The sequence below is a fragment of the Rhamphochromis sp. 'chilingali' genome (genome assembly GCF_963969265.1).
Source record: "Rhamphochromis sp. 'chilingali' genome assembly, chromosome: 14".
In the NCBI taxonomy this organism is placed as follows: domain Eukaryota; kingdom Metazoa; phylum Chordata; class Actinopteri; order Cichliformes; family Cichlidae; genus Rhamphochromis; species Rhamphochromis sp. 'chilingali'.
The window spans coordinates 35,739,076-35,756,245 of NC_137941.1; the positions used below are offsets into that span (position 1 = coordinate 35,739,076).

General features: G+C 45.0%; 1 protein-coding gene across 5 annotated transcripts in view; it reads right to left on the minus strand.

Moving 5' to 3' along the window:
* kalrna (kalirin RhoGEF kinase a) overlaps positions 1–17,170 on the minus strand; it is a 153,687-nt gene that overhangs the window by 28,119 nt on the left and 108,398 nt on the right. For all 5 annotated transcript variants that reach the window (XM_080903834.1, XM_080903836.1, XM_080903835.1 and 2 more), the window contains 3 exons: positions 12,969–13,047; positions 12,355–12,522; positions 10–213 (listed from right to left, as the gene is read on the minus strand). In XM_080903834.1, the coding sequence (XP_080759960.1) occupies positions 10–213; positions 12,355–12,522; positions 12,969–13,047 (451 nt within the window). The remainder of the gene's footprint in view (positions 1–9; positions 214–12,354; positions 12,523–12,968; positions 13,048–17,170) is intronic.

A 17,170-nucleotide genomic window follows, 5' to 3' on the forward strand; every position in this document is an offset into this window, starting at 1 on the left:
CCCTCTCACCTGGCTTCTTCTGTTTGTGATTAGGAAGTTTCTTAACAGAGCTGCCACTGAGGCGGCGGACCGGACTGGTCAGCCACTTCCTCAGAGTGTTCCCAGAGCGTTTGGGACCAGGAGAGCTGGACTGCAGGGAGCTGAGGGACGGCTGCGGCTGAAGGTTGGCCACCGATTCGGTCTTGCCGTCCGAGCCGCCAACAGTGTAGTTTTCTGAAAGGAGTCACACAACATATGATTTTTTTAAACACACACCATCTGTTATGTAACCTGTTGCTTTGACTTCAGGCTGTGTGCTCAACATACTAAAGTGATGTGTGGATTTAAGCTCTTCAACACTAATCAGTAAGTTTACACTGTAAACAACGTGACAGGGCCGTGCACTCGTATCAGAACATTTTTATTAGTCCTGTATCCAGGTAAACATCTCATTGAGATTAAAGCCTCGTTTCCGAGGGAGGCCTGGCATCGTGGCAGCAAAAGTAAACAAACAAACAAAAAAAGTCTTTCTTTGTCTGCAGAGTCGGTGTGTTTCTGGAAAAATATCAATCCTGCTCATCAATTTCTTTATGGTAAAAAAGAGGAACACCTGGTCCCACTCTGCACTCAGCGTATACAGCTGATAGGGAGAAGAGCCCAGCATCATCCTGCAGTACTGACATTAATCCAACCAACACATCAGGTCTGCCTAAACGTCCTGGTCTGTGTTTGCACCACGATCCACACGTCACATCACCTGACCCAAGACTACAGTCATGTGAAATTATTTCAAATACTTCTGACAGCTATAAATATCTGCTGTGATGGGGACAAACATGCAGGCACAGGAAAGCCAAGCTCTGTGGCAACGGACGCACTCAGAGGTCCAGATGAGCGAGTCTGTCACAAACAAGCATCTGTGCAGCAGCTGCCATGTCGCACACACACACATCACACACACACATGCACACACACACATGCACACACACACGCTCCCAGGTGGCACTCACACTCCTCCTTCCTTTGCTGTGGTGTCACATTAGTTTTCATTTTAATCGGTTTTTGTCATTTCTATCGCTCGATCCAACTCTTTGATTTGAGCATCGAGGGTGAGACGGGAGTCTAGGACAGTCGTCACGGTCCACCCTCGGACAGGACAGCCATTTAACAACCATTCAGATTCACAACTAAAGGTAATGTAGCATCACCAGTTAACCCTGCATGTCTTTGGACTTCGAGAGGAAGCAGACACATGAGACACGGGGAGAGTGCAAATTTGCCTGGATTCAAACCCACAACCTTGTTGCTATGAGGTGAATATAAATGAATAAACGTACACATGGTCTTTTGGTTGTGCTTCCTGTCGTATTCATCTTGTACAGCCAGAAACATCAGACTGTGTGAATGACTTGAAGAATAAATAGCAGTCACGCGTCAGGAGTTGCTGCATCAGCTGCTCTCACACACACAGCTGGCAGCAATGGGTAGAGGCTGTATGTGCCAGATTCCCACAGGAGCTGAAGGAGGGTTAAAGGTCAGGGGTCTCCTGAGGTGTTCTGCTGTAGCATAGGAGCTAAGTTAAGAGATTGGAGGAAGAAAAACTCCTATCTGGTATTTGAATGTGTCATATTTATACACAAGCAGGCTGTTTCTGGGCTGCAGACGCTAAAACATGTGACAACATGTCACAATCACAGATATTACATCAGACCTCAGTACGACCAACAGCGTGCAACAGCGCACACTAACATACACACTGCTGTTGAGTGTACGGTTCAGTGAGCACTGTGGATCAGGCTGAATGAAACATTCAATCTATTTGTAGATCTGGATCAAAATAGTTATAGTTTGGAAACAGAAGGTTGGGTGTGACGTGGTCAAACATCCTCATACGTGCTAATGAAACCCAAGTTTCACTCTCAGAAGTGTTTGCTTCTCACAGCAGTACAACACACAGGGTGTGGTTGCACGATCTGATATCCTCGTGTTGGTGTTGTTCCCAGATCATCATAGTAAATGTTGCTCCAGGATCAACATTGCAAGTGACCAATCAGAATGTTGTGACGTCATACTTTTGCGACTTCGGGAAAAACCGGCGTAAAACAAAAAACTGTACTTAAGCTGCGAGAAACCGCCTCTGTCCGCCGATCAACGGACCCTGACCCTGACCTGTTAATAAACAGTAAGCAGAACTGATATTGTCCTTGCAACATTGGAATTTCAGAAATGCACGAATGGCTTGGCGCACAAAAGAATAACGTCACAACAATGTGATTGGTCACTTGCAATGTTGAACCTGGAACAACATTTTCATGATGGTCTGGGAACAACACCGACACGAGGATATCAGATCATCCGGGTGTGGTCAGCCAGCCAGCTGCTCACTAACCACAAAACACTGATTGCAGTTCACTTCACAGCCGTGGTGTCATCAGGAACAAAGGTGTTCTGGCCGTTACAGCGAGATATTTGAAAGCAGCTAAAGCCATCATGTTTATTTTACAGCAAACGTGACTACATTGCAGCTCTAACACAGTCCTGTGGGACAAAGATCTTCTTCCTGAAGTCACCCAGCGAGCAGAGACAGTGTGGGTTGGGGAGTGTGTACTGGAGGTTATTTAACTTGTTATTCGAGATAACTGTTAAACACAGGAGCCAAGGTCACCTGCTGCAGCGGGGCAGCAGTTTCTCTCTGATAGAAACGCGGCGGCGCTGGAACTTTGCTACGTTTATAGCTTTGGTCAGTGTGCGTGCACAAGCTCCACTCTGACCACTCATCACTGCTGTAGGATAACGAGCCCAAACGGTCACCTGACCTCGACCTCACTGAACAGTTAAGAGGACACTTAATGACATCACTCCAAGTGCTGTGGGGCAAAGTCAGTCATGTGTTTCTGAAGAGTCACAGCTCACCTCCTCACCTTTGTGTCTCAGCACAATCAGTGCTCGTCACCGGGTGACCTTAGCATGTGGTTAACCACAGAAACCTGTTATGGACTTGAGTGCACGCACGCACGCACACACACACACACACGCACACACACACACACCTCAGTGTGCTGCTGTCAGCTGAATAGTCAACAGGAACAGGTGGTAAAGGAGTATAACACACAGCAAACACACAGCAGCATGACAAAGAGAGGACAGATAAGCCTGCATTACAATTTATTCGGCATTTCCGTCCAGACTGTGTAAGATACAGCTAGACTGCTTCAGCTGTTTTTACATATAAAGCAGAGAACTTAAGGCCAGCTGAAGCAGAGATGTGCTAGTTGCTTAAATGCTAGAGCTCATCATGCACACTGATGTTTCTAAAGGAACAAGGTTACTCACACTGGTCATGTTTTGCTTGGACAATGATAAAGTAGAGCAGCGAGTGACAGGAAGGCAGAGCAACAATGGTGCCAAACCCCAAGCAGAAAGACTAACCAGTCTACCTTAATGTCTGAAGATATTTTCTATTATATAAAACACTTTATTTTATTATCACCCTAAAATGTCATCATACTCAAATATTCCCAGCCTAAAGTTTAGTTTTACAAACAAAACTCGAATTAGCCAGTGATTATAAATGATTAACAGCCCCAGTAAACCAGTAATAATACAGTTGGGCCAGCATTCGGGATAATGGTGGGGACTACACAGAGCTGTGGTGTCGTCCTGATGGCCAAAGTCAGGTGAGAACTCACAAGGAAGTCATTGTTCTACAGAGAGACAGAGTGACTACTGTTAAAATCCCCATCACTCACTATATTTAATCATAGTCTCACACAAACACACACCTCGGGTCCTCCCAGTACAGATTAAACGAGCTGAAGCAGCAGAACAAGGTTTCGGTTTCATTCTCTGCCTCACACTGTGCTAAACACCACACACATTCACACTGTGTCCATGAATGCTTCTATTGATACAAAAGTACTAAAACTCAGACCCATCACACACACACACACACACACACACACACACACACACACACACACACACACACACACACACACACACACACACACACACACACACACACACACACACACACACACACACAAAGCATGTCTCCTGTTATTACTCCACTTCCTGTTTTCTCTTGCTGAGCAGAAACTTCACAAAAGCTGATGGCGTATGATTTAACAGCTGAGCAGTGTTGGGGAGTAACTGAGTACATGTGCCGCCGTTACGTATATAAAAATATGAGTAACTGTATTCTGTTACAGTTACCGCTTAAAAAGATGATATTCAGAATACAGTTACTTTGTTGAACTAAAGGGATTACACGGCGGTACTTTCCTGTTTCATAAGGCTATAGCCTCTATTTTTGGTAATTCCACGCCAGTGGAAACCCAAACAAAACACGCTACAGGCCCTAATGCCCGCGTCTCAATCCCGCGTCTCATAATGATGTGAAGAAATATTTTAAAAAAGATTTAATATGAAGGCAACAGGCAGAGTGTTACAGGCATCGCCCTAAAGCATGCAGGGCAGTGTAGTCCGTGCTGCAGGGAGGATGGACTGTCATACCAGTTATGTGTCTGTGAGCGAGGAGGGAGAGAAAGGAAAAGTACGAGCTGTCACGGAGCAGAAACGGGAGCTGGAAGCATGTAAATATAATAATAACCACTGCAGCCAAACAGAGAGCCTGACGAGCCCAGCTGTGAGTAAGCTGTTAAGACTCGACTGTACGCTGTGTTCCTGTTTTCCTCTGAAACAATAAGCTCTGTTGCAGCAGCCTTTCAACGCCTCTCTCTGTCTCTCACTAGCAAAGTCGACCCAGACAACAAAGTAAAGCTAGTTTTCAGCTACGAGCCCAACACGAACCCCACGTATCAGCCAGAGGTCTCTTTACTACGGTTCCCAGCCTGCGGCTCCACGACCTGCAGGCTGGGCCGTAGGGGTTTGGTTTTTAGTGGATCGGGTGGAAGTCCGAGACGGAGGGCCTGGCACTCCGATTCCCGGCTTCTGGAATCTTATCTTCAGTCTTATGGTGCTTTTGCACAGTATTTGAACCCCACTAATACTAATGTAGTCATCACCAGGAGCTGTTGCATAAAAACAGAAGAAAGAGACAAAAGTGTGCCATAGTTAGCAGTTAAAGTGGGCCGGTGTGGCACAGCACCAGAACGACTGCAGGTGTCCATCAGTTTCGGTTGTGGTAACTCAGCATCCAGCTAGCCGAGACTGGTGAGCATAAAGGGAATAAGATGTTTTCACAGGTTGTTTCAAATGCAATGTTTCTATCGGCTCAACAAACATCAGCAAACACACAAACTGCTTGTGTGCAGTTTGTCGTACAGCGTGTTGCAGCCACAGGTCCAGCTGCTGTATTTTAGAGAGCGCTAACTTCACTCAGAGATGGAGAAAGAGAAGAAAGACGCGACAGGAAGAAGAGAGCTTAGATTCAAAGGGAAGGATGCTCGGCGGGGTTTGACAGTCCTCATGTTTTTAAACCAGATATTGGGTTTGTACATGTGACATTATGATTTTACATAGGGCTGGGCGATATGACCCAAAATTCATATCTCGATATTTTTTAGCTGGATGGCGATATAAGATATATATCTCGATATATATTTTTTAAAGCCATAAAGTAAGAACAAAAAGAGAGTTCTTAGTCAAAGCTGTGTCCCAGATGTCACACGGGCACTTTTATTAACATAGAGCAGATGTACATAAAATTTACTCAAAAATAAATTATGAGCATTTATTAAATAATAATGCTCCATAAATAAAAGAAAACAATGTTGTTTTTGTGCTAAACAAAGAGCTCACAATTGTGCAGTCAAAATGTAAACTAAAAGACGCTGAGCACTATAACAAAGACAGATTTTACAGCTGCTCTGTTCCCAACTTGTACTGCGTGACTGACAGCCTGGAGTTTGTAATCCGCTTCGCAACCACGTCTCTTAACAGGTGCCATTTATAGTCCTTATACACAGTAGGGTAATATTACGTTGAAGCACAGTACGTATCACTCCGCGAGGCTCAGCCGTAATGCTCCGACAATCCATCAAGCGGTGCAGCTCCGTAGCTTACCAAAGTCGTACTAAAACATTTTTGACAGATTGCTGAGCGCCGTGTACCACATAAAATCGGTTCGCGGCCATCAAGCACAACCAGAATTCATACATAAGGCGCGCTGTCAACTTTTGAGAAAATGAAAGGATTTCAGTCCGTGCAGCACCTCTGGGCTGCATGTCGTTAGCGTGGTTAGCTCGTTAGCGTGGTTAGCTAGCTAACACGTTGACGCCGTCCAGCCCCACGCACGGGGCGATGCGCAGTAACTCGTTAACGGAGATTGGCCGTGTCCATCTTGTCGCTTCCTGCAGGTGAAGCGATGGGGGAGGAGGGGGAGTTGTGTTCAGTGAAGGAGAGGCGAGGCCGAGTAACGTAAAGACGAAAGTGGACGAAAGAGAGGCAAACCTGCGGCTCCACAAGTATAATTATAACGTAACATAGACTATATCGATATAAAGGATATTGTCACATCTTACATCTCGTATAAAAATATATCGATATTTTTTAAAAACTCGATATATCGCCCAGCTCTATTTTTACATATTGTAAAACAAACTACGGCAGACTAACTGTGTTGTGTAAAGGCTGCACTATGCAGGCAGTGCAGGATAAACAGGTTAGTTTGCTGTACTGATGGATTCAACTGATCTGAAATCTACTGGAGCTCTTAATAGAAACGACTTTGAGTTGCGTTTCTTTTCTTTGAGCTGTTGAATTGCACTTTCAGCTCTTCCCTACTCGTTCTCTGTAAAGCAAAGTCACCCTTTCCAATGTAGCAACAGAAAAGAGGCATTTTTTATTTTCCTTCTTTTTCTCTGCTGATCCGAGTCGAGCTGAGAATATTCAGAAAAAGTTTGTATCGCTAACACATTAAGCTAACTGAACCGTCGAGGTTGGTAGAAACGTCCTTCAAAGAGCTACTTTTTACTTTGCTTTGAGGACATTTCAGAACATGTACTTGAATCAGTGCTTCAAATACAGAATATCTGTACTTTTGCCACCTCACATAGTTTGTGTGTTGCCTGTTCTACTCCCATCATGTGATTTTATCAATGACAGGAAGAGACACTAATCTGCAAAGACTTCATTCCTCTCATACCGCTCTCTAACCTGAACCCTTCTACAGACACAACTGCCACACTGACTGCTGCGTTCGATGTGAGTGAAATTCTGCAGCATTTAAGTGTCAAACACATTTGTGTTGTTTTACAACTTTATCCGGATTTTTCTTCGTCGTTGCACGATCAGGTTTTCTAAGACGGTCAAACTGCGAGTTTCTTGGCTGCAGAGCTGCAAAGATCGAGTGGTCAAAGCAGCAGCATTACACGACTGTACATCGCAGATAATTAAGTAAAGATCAGATCGATCCTCCCATAATGACTCAACAACATCTTTGTGTTGCATTAGACACTTTAACCCTGTCAGTGGAAATATCTACTGATTGACCGACAGCAGTACCATCAGCAGTGGAACTCCACCCTTTCTTAAAATGAAGCAGCTAACGCAAAATCGTTTTCAGCCTTCTCAGTGAGAATGTGTCAAACGACAACATGCATGAAAGGAAAGCAGCATCACATCTGTCCAAACTGCACAATGTAGCGATTCATTTGTGACCAGCTGCTGACGTCAGACCAGTCTTTTTTGGCTCTGACAAACGGCACAGGACTGGAAATGCATATGTTTTGTACTGGAACACAGTCTGTGTCACAGCTACTAAAACACTGTCAAACTTTTTACCCACGTTGTTTGGGTCTTACACGCTGACAGCTCAGCTCAGGCTTTGTCAAACTGGATGAGCTGCACCAAAAGCATAAGTAGGACCAAAGGAGAACACAGTATCCAGCTTTGTTCAGCAGAAAAGCACCTCCTCCAAGATCGTAGCGACAGTCTGCAATGTCACTATCATCTGTACTCCTAATTTTAAAGACTCATTGGCCGAATGTGGCTGCAGCCATGTTCGCTTTTATTGAGCCCCAGATTTGATAAAGTGAAGATCTGTTAATGCTAGCAGGGTTGGTTGTAAAGCTGGCTCCAGAGACTGAGCAGGTGAATAAAACGTTAACATGTTGAAAACATCAAAGACAATGTTGCTTTTTTTACAGGTTTGTCAGTAAAATCATGTCTCAGTGAAAAAAGAGAAATAAAGCAGAAGCTCTGTGTGGTAAGCAAAGAGACTCTGATGCTCTTCACTGGAATTCAATTTCCATTTGATGTGTTTTACTACGAGTGTTTCTCGTCGTATCTGGGAGCACGATAAGCCCACAACAGATCCTTCACTTCAGTTTGCTGCTCACGCTCTCTGAAAACATGGAATTCAAAAAATCTGTCTACCGTCACTACTCAGTCATCTCTGTCACCTCCATTTGAACCAGATATCTACTCTTTCATCTCATTTCAAATGTATGAATAAAGTCAAAGTAGAGTCAGCTGTGTTTGCATCATCGATGAGACAAACCCATGAAACAGACGAAGCGAGGCTTCAGCTTCAGGTTGGACGAGACCGAAAACATCGAATCTCAGCTGATGAAGCAGCATAATGTTGCCTCTGTCCATTATCTCTGCTCAGAGACTGTGTGTGTGTGTGCGTGTGTGTGCGTGTGTGTGTGTGCGTGTGTGTGTGTGTGTGTGTGTGTGTGTGTGTGTGCGTGTGTGTGTGTGTGTGTGTGTGTGTGTGTGTGTGTGTGTGTGTGCGTGTGTGTGTGTGTGTGCGTGTGCGCATGTGTGTGTGTGTGCGCGTGTGTGCGTGTGCGTGTGTGTGTGTGTGTGCGCGTGTGTGTGTGTGCGTGTGTGTGCGTGTGTGTGTGTGTCCCTGAGGATCAGAGTCGTTTCCTGCTCATTTTCAGGTTTAATGGCCAAAGGACAGGACGCAGGATCACTTTAAGACCCCAGAAGTCAATTATTTAGTATTTCCACAGTGAATGAGGAAGTGTCTCTGTGTGCATGTGCCTGTGTGTCTCAAAAAAAGGACACCATAGGAGTTTCCCATTTCCTTACAAGAGATGAGACAGTTTTCAGACTCTGGTGTCCTCAACAGTTAAACTGAGACACGGGGCCCTCTGCAGCCGCTGAGACGGCCTGGACCGTGGACCGCAGAGCTGCGCGTCTCTGGGATCTAATGCGCCCGTATTATTTGAGTGGCATGTATAAACCTGTTAAAATAATGAACTGGAACTAGTGTGACCAGTTCGGCTGCATGCCAATCGGTGCACTCTACACAGTTTTTAACATGACACTCAAAGACTTGTTAGGCCAAAGTCCACAGTGTGTCCTCATGCACGCACACACACACACACACGCACACACACAGTGCAGCGACACACTGATTGCTCAATCGAACACTTGACTTTCCAGACAGACAAGAAAGAAAGTGGCCTTTCACACTCTGCCTGGCTGACACACGGCTTCCTTTTGCACTCTTCATTTTCAATTCAAATCAGTTTCCAAAAAGACTAATTTCCATCATCTGTCCACAGGACGGACTTATTCAGTCACTCAAATCTGTCAAAATCAACTAATCTGTCTCTCACACACACACGCACGCACACACATAGAAAACACGAGCCAGTGTTCAGTGAGCCTCACAGAAGTCCAGTGTTGTGTGTCTGTGTCGCACCTGTGCCGTTGTAGCAGCAGCAGCGGGAGAGGACCCATCCACAGCAACGGCCGACTCTCTTCATTCTTGCTCACACACACATCCTACACTCACACACAACCTCAGACACACCTCCCTTCAGTACGTCCGACTCGGTCGCTAACCAGTTCGTCAGCTTGTTCCTGGGCTGAGTGTGAATTTCAAGAGTTTCGAGTCCTCACTGCCCAGATTCAGCAAAGAGAGAGAGTTTTAGTAATGTGGGAGGAGGAGATGGGGGAGGAGCACATTCTCTGTCTCTCTCTCTCAGACAAAGTTGTTCAGTTTCTCCCTCTACCTCCCCTCCCCACGCGCTTCGGCTCAAAGGAATACGAGTCCCTGTTAATTATTTGAGCGGGCACCTTCCTCGTTGTGGAGGGCAGGACTGCACAAAGACACGGGAGTGTGTTTGATTCAACAATGTAGCAAAAACGTCTCTTTGCATTTAAAAAGACGAGACGGCTGCCTGGTATGTGAACATTCACCAGCAGCAAACAACATGTCCTGTACCTGAGTGACAGCAAAAGTTCCACTGACTCCTGACGTCCCAGTGCCTACAGTGTGGGAGTGTGTCCACTGACAGCACTCATCAGAACTGCAGAGGCTGCTGGCACAGCTAGAGCCAAGCAACTTTATTATTAAAATTAACTTGCATTTATTTTCTGATCTTCCTTAGTGGGTCCTCTGCATCTGAACGAGCAGAGGACTGTAAACAGCTTCCTGCTGTGTGTGCACTGCAGCAGCAGGTAAGCACGCGCACTTAGCCTAGATAACGTGCTTTCACCAGCACCTTTTCCCTGCAGTGTCCCATTTTGTTCATCTTGTATATCTACTGTCGCTACGCAGCAAAAAGCAAAGAGAATGGAACGATGCTGCAGTAAAGTGCCAGTTAATTATTTTCAAAAAGCTTTCAGAAAATGGAGATAATCAAGACAACGTGACACAGATATAAACTAATGTTCCCACGCTCTGTGTGTGACAGGACGACACGTTCATGAATGCTGTAAAATCTTAGGTACCTTAGACATTCAGTGTTCTTAAGGGAAAAATTAGTTCTCAGGAGAACTCAGTGTTTAAGATCAGTTCAAGGAATTTTCCAGGAATGGAGGAGTGCCCCAAAACCGTCTCCAATGTGATGCGTCGCAGCTCTCAGGTCCTCTGATGTCCAGCAGGTCTGACTTTCAGTTCAGTTAACATTAAACCCACACTTTCTTCACAGTCTTTCAGAGGACAAGGAGACCTACTTTACAGAGCAGTCACAAGACTCGAGACACACAGAGGGAAGCTTGAAACAGCTCGGCGGGACTTAAACGGGTTAATGAGCAGTTTTGACTGATTTATTAACAAACTGACGATTGTTAATGACAAACCCATCAGCTTGTGGCTGCCTTTAATTATCCTATTGTGTAAGCAGACAGGTTCAGTCACATGATACAGGAGGAGTCTGCATTGGAGGCTGATGATATATTTGTCTGGACCTACTCTGGAAAAGTCAGCCCCACCGTCCGGGATGGGAGCGCCTCCTAAATGTGCTATATTTCCATGTGTAGCGGCTGCAGTTGGCCAATTTGCATCGCTCCGCACAAATACAAAGCGCCCTTGTCATTTTCTCGAAAGCAGGAAACACTGTGGCTGCAGCAGGCAAATCAGCTGATTCTGTGTCTGTGTGAGTGCAAGTGAGACAACAGTGCAGAGCTAAGCTCCTCCGTGGTGTCCGCGAAGCTGGAAACAGACCGTCAGGAAGGACGGATATAGAAGGAAACCAAACTGCTGTGACTCAGTGCATTACTCCCATTCTCCTCAGCACACACAGAGATGACCTGGGACAGATGCAGGAAGAAGGCATTCCAGCAGCTCCACTGCTCCCCCTGTAGGACACACATCAGACTGCAGGTGGAAGGATGGAAAGCTGCACCGACAGGATGCACAGGAGAGCTTCCTCAAATTTTGATGTTGCGTCCCACGGCTCACAGAATTTCACCGTCTTTGTTCTTGGCAAAGTTAATGGGATCATTTCATCATTCACATTATCAGTCATCTCATCTCTGTCAGACATTACTGCTCAAGTTCACAGCAGAGACAACAGGCAGGCTGCCACTGTGGGTTACAGCAGGACAGAACAGATGTTTGCTTCGCTTTCAGAGCCGTTACACATGCAGGATCATCCTGGATCATAAACGCACACACTCCAAATTCAGACATGGCAGTAAGAGAGAAATGAAGAGCAGCATTTTGGAACGCGTTTGAATTACACTCACAAAAAACAATCAGTCAGTGAGCACACTTCCCCAAACGGGGGAAACACCAGAGTGACTTTCCAAAACTAACAGCCACACTTTCCACGTTCCCTCCATGTGCTCGGGCTGTGTGACAGCCTTCTGTGAGAGCCACACCTCAGTATGACTAATGCCCTCATCTCACCAGCAGAGGTCAGCACAGACCAGCTGTGCCTCTGTCAGCCTGGTTAAATATAAAGACCAGTGAAGAAGATAACATGAAATTTACTTTATGTTCTTTCCTTTTGCCACAGTGTTGCCAGGACTCCCATATAAAGTTACCAAAACAAAAACAGTGCATAAAGACATGCAAGAGATTAAGAATTGAGGATAAGTAGGAGATTTAAGGCTGCTTAGAAGCTGATCACCCTATAGTGCATATTTAATGACAGATTTTTATCCTTCGTCTTGGTTCCTCCTCAAAAAGCATTGAATACGAAGATATGTGACTCGTCTTCCTACCTTTCCCTGAACTGAAGAAACAGTCCATCTCCACACTAGAACGTGAGTGGGAAACACAGAGGACAGACGTGGGAACCAGTCCCTCCTGCGGTGGGCTGCGGTCAGTGGTTCGGACTAGACACCATCCGGGCCGCTCACTGGGCCGCTCCAACAGCTCCACTGTCTGACCTGGAAGGTGGAGAAGATAAAAACTATACTACAAGGTATGGAAGACAGGTTTGAATACTAAATGTTAAAGAAAACAGAAACTTGGATTTAGCTCAACCTAAAAGATGGATGAAGCCTCCACATCTGAAGACTGAAGCAGTGGTTGGCGTTTAAGGCCTTCATCTCTGGTTTTAAGTGTCACTGAATAAAGGATGAAGTTTATTTTTTCACTGATGGTCGGACTAAAATAAAAGAGTCTCCTAAACCACACAGCTGTTTCCTTTACATATTAAAATAACTGCCCAGAGCTTTCACCACAGTGAATCTGAATAACAGACTCGCGTCCCAGGAAGAGCTCATTAGGAAATGTGTTATGTGGACCTGTGTGTGTTGTATATAAAGTTTGTCCTTTAAGACACGTGAGCTCTGAGTGTGGGGGATTAAATCTATGTATGAATAAAACACACCTGTGCTGACAGACATCTCTGTGCCGCATCCTGCTGCAAAGTCCTGGAGAACGACAGTCAGCTCACATCCACCGGAGAGCTGCAAACAGACGACACGTGTCACACGTCAGATCATCAGCAGTTTAACAGTCGAGCTTCAAACTGAGCTGTGTTCAAAACACACGTTCTGTGCACAGTTTTCACTTTCAGGCATCTTATCTGCATTTAAGCTTCTGAAGAATCCGCTGCTGGTGTCAGAGAAAGAGAAATGTAATCCAACCCTGAGCCAGGACCAGCATCAATCCCTGTTTACACCATAAACAGCAAGAGGAACTGGAATTCAGGAAAAACAGGAAAAACCAGGACAACCACATCCAGTCCTGATCTTTCTTCTTTACATGCAGAGAGAGAGTCATGCAAGTTCCAGGCTAGCATCAGTTTCTGGTGTTAGAAAAGGGAAGGTTCTCCTTCCTGTGTATTATTGTGGAATAGACGGCGCAGAATGTGCACAAAGTCAGGAACAAGGTGCCACAGTCTGGCAGAGGCAGACTGTGGGGGGTGAAGAAGCTGGACCCAACACACGCAAAATAACAAGACGTAATATTAACTGAAAACGAGCCGTTTATTGAGGCTGATCTTAGCAAAGAAAAACTCAATCCGAACCTAAACTGGGCGAGCCAAACATAACAAAACACAGAGGCCTGGCATGGACACAAGGTGGGACACAGATGCTCGGACCAGGCATGAATGAACACACACAGACCAACAGCACACAGGAGGTGAAGGGGAAGTGGAAACACATGGGGAAAACAGCTGACACAAATCAACATAATGACATCACAGTAGAAGAGTAAAACTAAACACAACGAACACAGGAACACGTGACCTCTTCAAAATAAAACAGGAAACATAATGAGACAACAAATGACGCGCAGACATGAAACACAGGGGAGACTTAATACTGATCGTGACACAAGGTCAGAGAACTGCTCTGTGTAAAAACCTGAACCAAGGTTGTTCTCGTTAAAAGTCAAAGACCAGCTGTGCACTCATAGAATGAACTGAAATCAAATTAAACACATTTGTTTAGTTTCTGTTGTTTGTAGAGACCAACTAAACTAAAGTGGACTGAAACAAAACCTCAAAATGAAACAAGACTAAAAGCTGAAAGCAGCGACCTGGATGAACTGGACCAAACTGTGCGATGACTCACTGATACACTCAGTGTATCATAACTGTGTGAGCAAATTCTGCATCAACTACCAACGTCACGCAATGGTTGTGTTATCAAAGTTAATAAATAACAGCAAAGTCATCCACAATTGGAGCCATAAAGTGTTCCCGAACCAGATTATTGCAGCGGCTTCATGAAGCTGACGTCGTGCTGCAACAAACCATAAATGGAAGACGAACTGCTCCTCGATTAAACGTCCGCTGCTGAACTGAAACCTGCTCATTCACAGACAGCTAGAAACAATCTAATCACTGCCAGAACTTAGTGACACTGTCATTAGTCATATACTTCAAGGTGGCGAAACTCATCATTAAGAGTACGGGCGAGGAAAATGTTAGCTTTATGAGGAAAGTTGGGGAATATGTGACTCCTTAAAACTTTACAAGGTTAAATGGACTTGACTGCTACTCAGATGGATCCACTTTCAGGTTTCTGGGCTGATCTCACCTGGACCCACATCATCACCACCCTGGTTGCACTTCCTCCGTGTACTGAGGGACAACAACCTGCACCAGTAGCTGGTGCTGGTCCTGCACAGAGGGTAACTAGCACCACCCAGAACATCAGCGTCTGCCCTCTGCCACCCCTGGAACATAATACATACACAATCCTTTTGCTGTATCCCGTCTCTGGTATTCATGCTTGATGTCCTGCTGTTTCTATTCCTGCACAGCTGGTTTTGTTGTACATGCACAATGACAATCAAAGGCTTTTCTACTCTATTCTGTTCTGTTACACTGAACTCAACACATCACCTTATCCTGCTGCGCATACTTGGACATACAGATGGAGGAGCTGAAGCTCGAGGCGCTAAAATTCTACATTTTCAGAAAAGTAACATGAACTTTTTAAATGAACTGGTAAAGTTTCACTATTCACTGACATCTTTACAATATTCAAGCGAGTGTTTTCTGCTGCTCGTCACCTCGTCTGCTTTGGAAAATGTCAGGGACCGTGTGCTAATGTGAGCAAGCAGCTGGGATAAATATCTCCTAGCAACAAGGACCCTGTTTCTATAACCGTACAGGTGAATTTATACCTGACAGATGGTCTCTCTCTCACACACACACACACACACACACACACACACACACACACACACACACACACACACACACACACACACACACACACACACACACACTCACACACACACTCTCTCAGGTTTAAGGCTATGATCATACTTGAACAATGTTATTTGCTCCAGCCTGACACTTGTCACATAGGAGCTGGAAGTGAGGTTTACAACTGAGTTTAATCAGAGACCAGCAGGAACTGGAGATTTTATGTGTTAGAAATAAAAAAGATGCTTTTGCATCACTTTGTTTTGCACATTTAATGTCAACTTAAAGTTAAAATTTGCCCCTCAGTCATGCATGAGTGAAAAACGTGTGAAATAAAGGATTAAGTTCATGTCTTACAGTGTTGCAGCTTTTCTGTTGGTTTTGGAAGTCCCTCGGTTTTACTCTCAGTCTTAGACGTCTGTCTGACAATACAAACTATATATATAAACATCATCAAATACTAACAATTGAGTGTTCTCATCCAGTAGCAGCAATGAAAAAAGTCTGTGTTTAGCGTGTGCCTTCATCGCTGATGCTGTCTGTCATATGACCTCTCCCTGTGCGCTGAATACGCACATGCACGCGCCAGCTTGTGATGATCATATGTTCAAGAAGAGGAAGACGGCGTTAAAGCGACGAGCAAAACAAATGGAACCTGTTGTGTGTAAACAGGAAACTTTCACCACATTCATCAGGACACTGAAGACTTTCTTTGTTACGTCAGCAGCAGCTGAGCAGCAGTCAAACATGAGAGCAGCTGCTGGGTCCTTCACAGATACCTTTCCTAGCTTAAGCCCGACAGAGTTGTTGAACATTTAGGACTAAATGTGCTGTTAATAAAACAAAAAATATCTTAAAGGTAGAAATGAAGATTGGTTCCCTTTATAATCAAACCAGTCCGAAACACTGAACACACCACGGTCCCGCCCCCCCCGCTGCTCGACTGTCCCAGGAGTCGTCCTGGTCAGCACTGATCAAATCTGGGTTTCCCCTTCTGAAAACAGCCCAGCACATACAAGCAGTCGTTTTTGTCTTTTTTCATTCTAAAAAATTACTTTCAGGCCATCAAGCGAATGTCTGTTAAACAATGACAGTGGATTGAACAGGTTGTTTTCTACAGCAGGAAATACTCACTGTTAATGCTCGTTTACGGCATCAACAGTAAAACTGAAAAGGAGGGTGAAAAATGAAAAAGCAAACAAACAATAAATCATTTTAAAAAGCAGGCTGCTGTTTTTGAGATCATACGACTTGAATTCGTCTCAGACGTGAGTTTCTGTGAAGGTGTCAGTGCTGCAGCAGCTTCCAGGTGCTGATGAGAACTGAATCACACAGACCAAGAAGAGTGACACTGACATCTAACATATGGGCAAAGATTCTGGACCACTAATCCCATCTCCAAGGAATCACTTATGAACCTCATATGCAACTTATTAGATTTACTGAAACATCCTTAAACTGCAGCACAGAGCAGTCAAGCTGGAGCTGCTGAGACACATCTGCTGAGCAAACTCAGCTGATCCAAACATACTCATGCAACACTGTGTTTGCGCAGCAGCCTGCAGATATATGCATTTCAGACACACACCTCGCTAAGACGCTTCACTACACAGTTTGTTCCAGGAGTGGAAGCTGTGAGCAATCCCGAGCGCCAGACTGCAGGCAGCAAGCACACGTCTACGTCAGCAAAGCTCTGAGCAGGCATGTGCACGTCCAAGGCTGAGGTCTGAACACCAGGGTGCACTCTGCTGGTAATTTGTCCTCATAAACTCTGGAAATGTATTTAGTCGTCTTTTCGTTTTTATACGGCGAGTAAGTCGGTGCTGAAGTTGTAACTTTTAGGGTCTGAAACAGCAGCTCCCACTTGATCCACAGCTGAGACAAATGAAGTGACCCCTCACTTCTCTGTTTGATTATTCATAGAT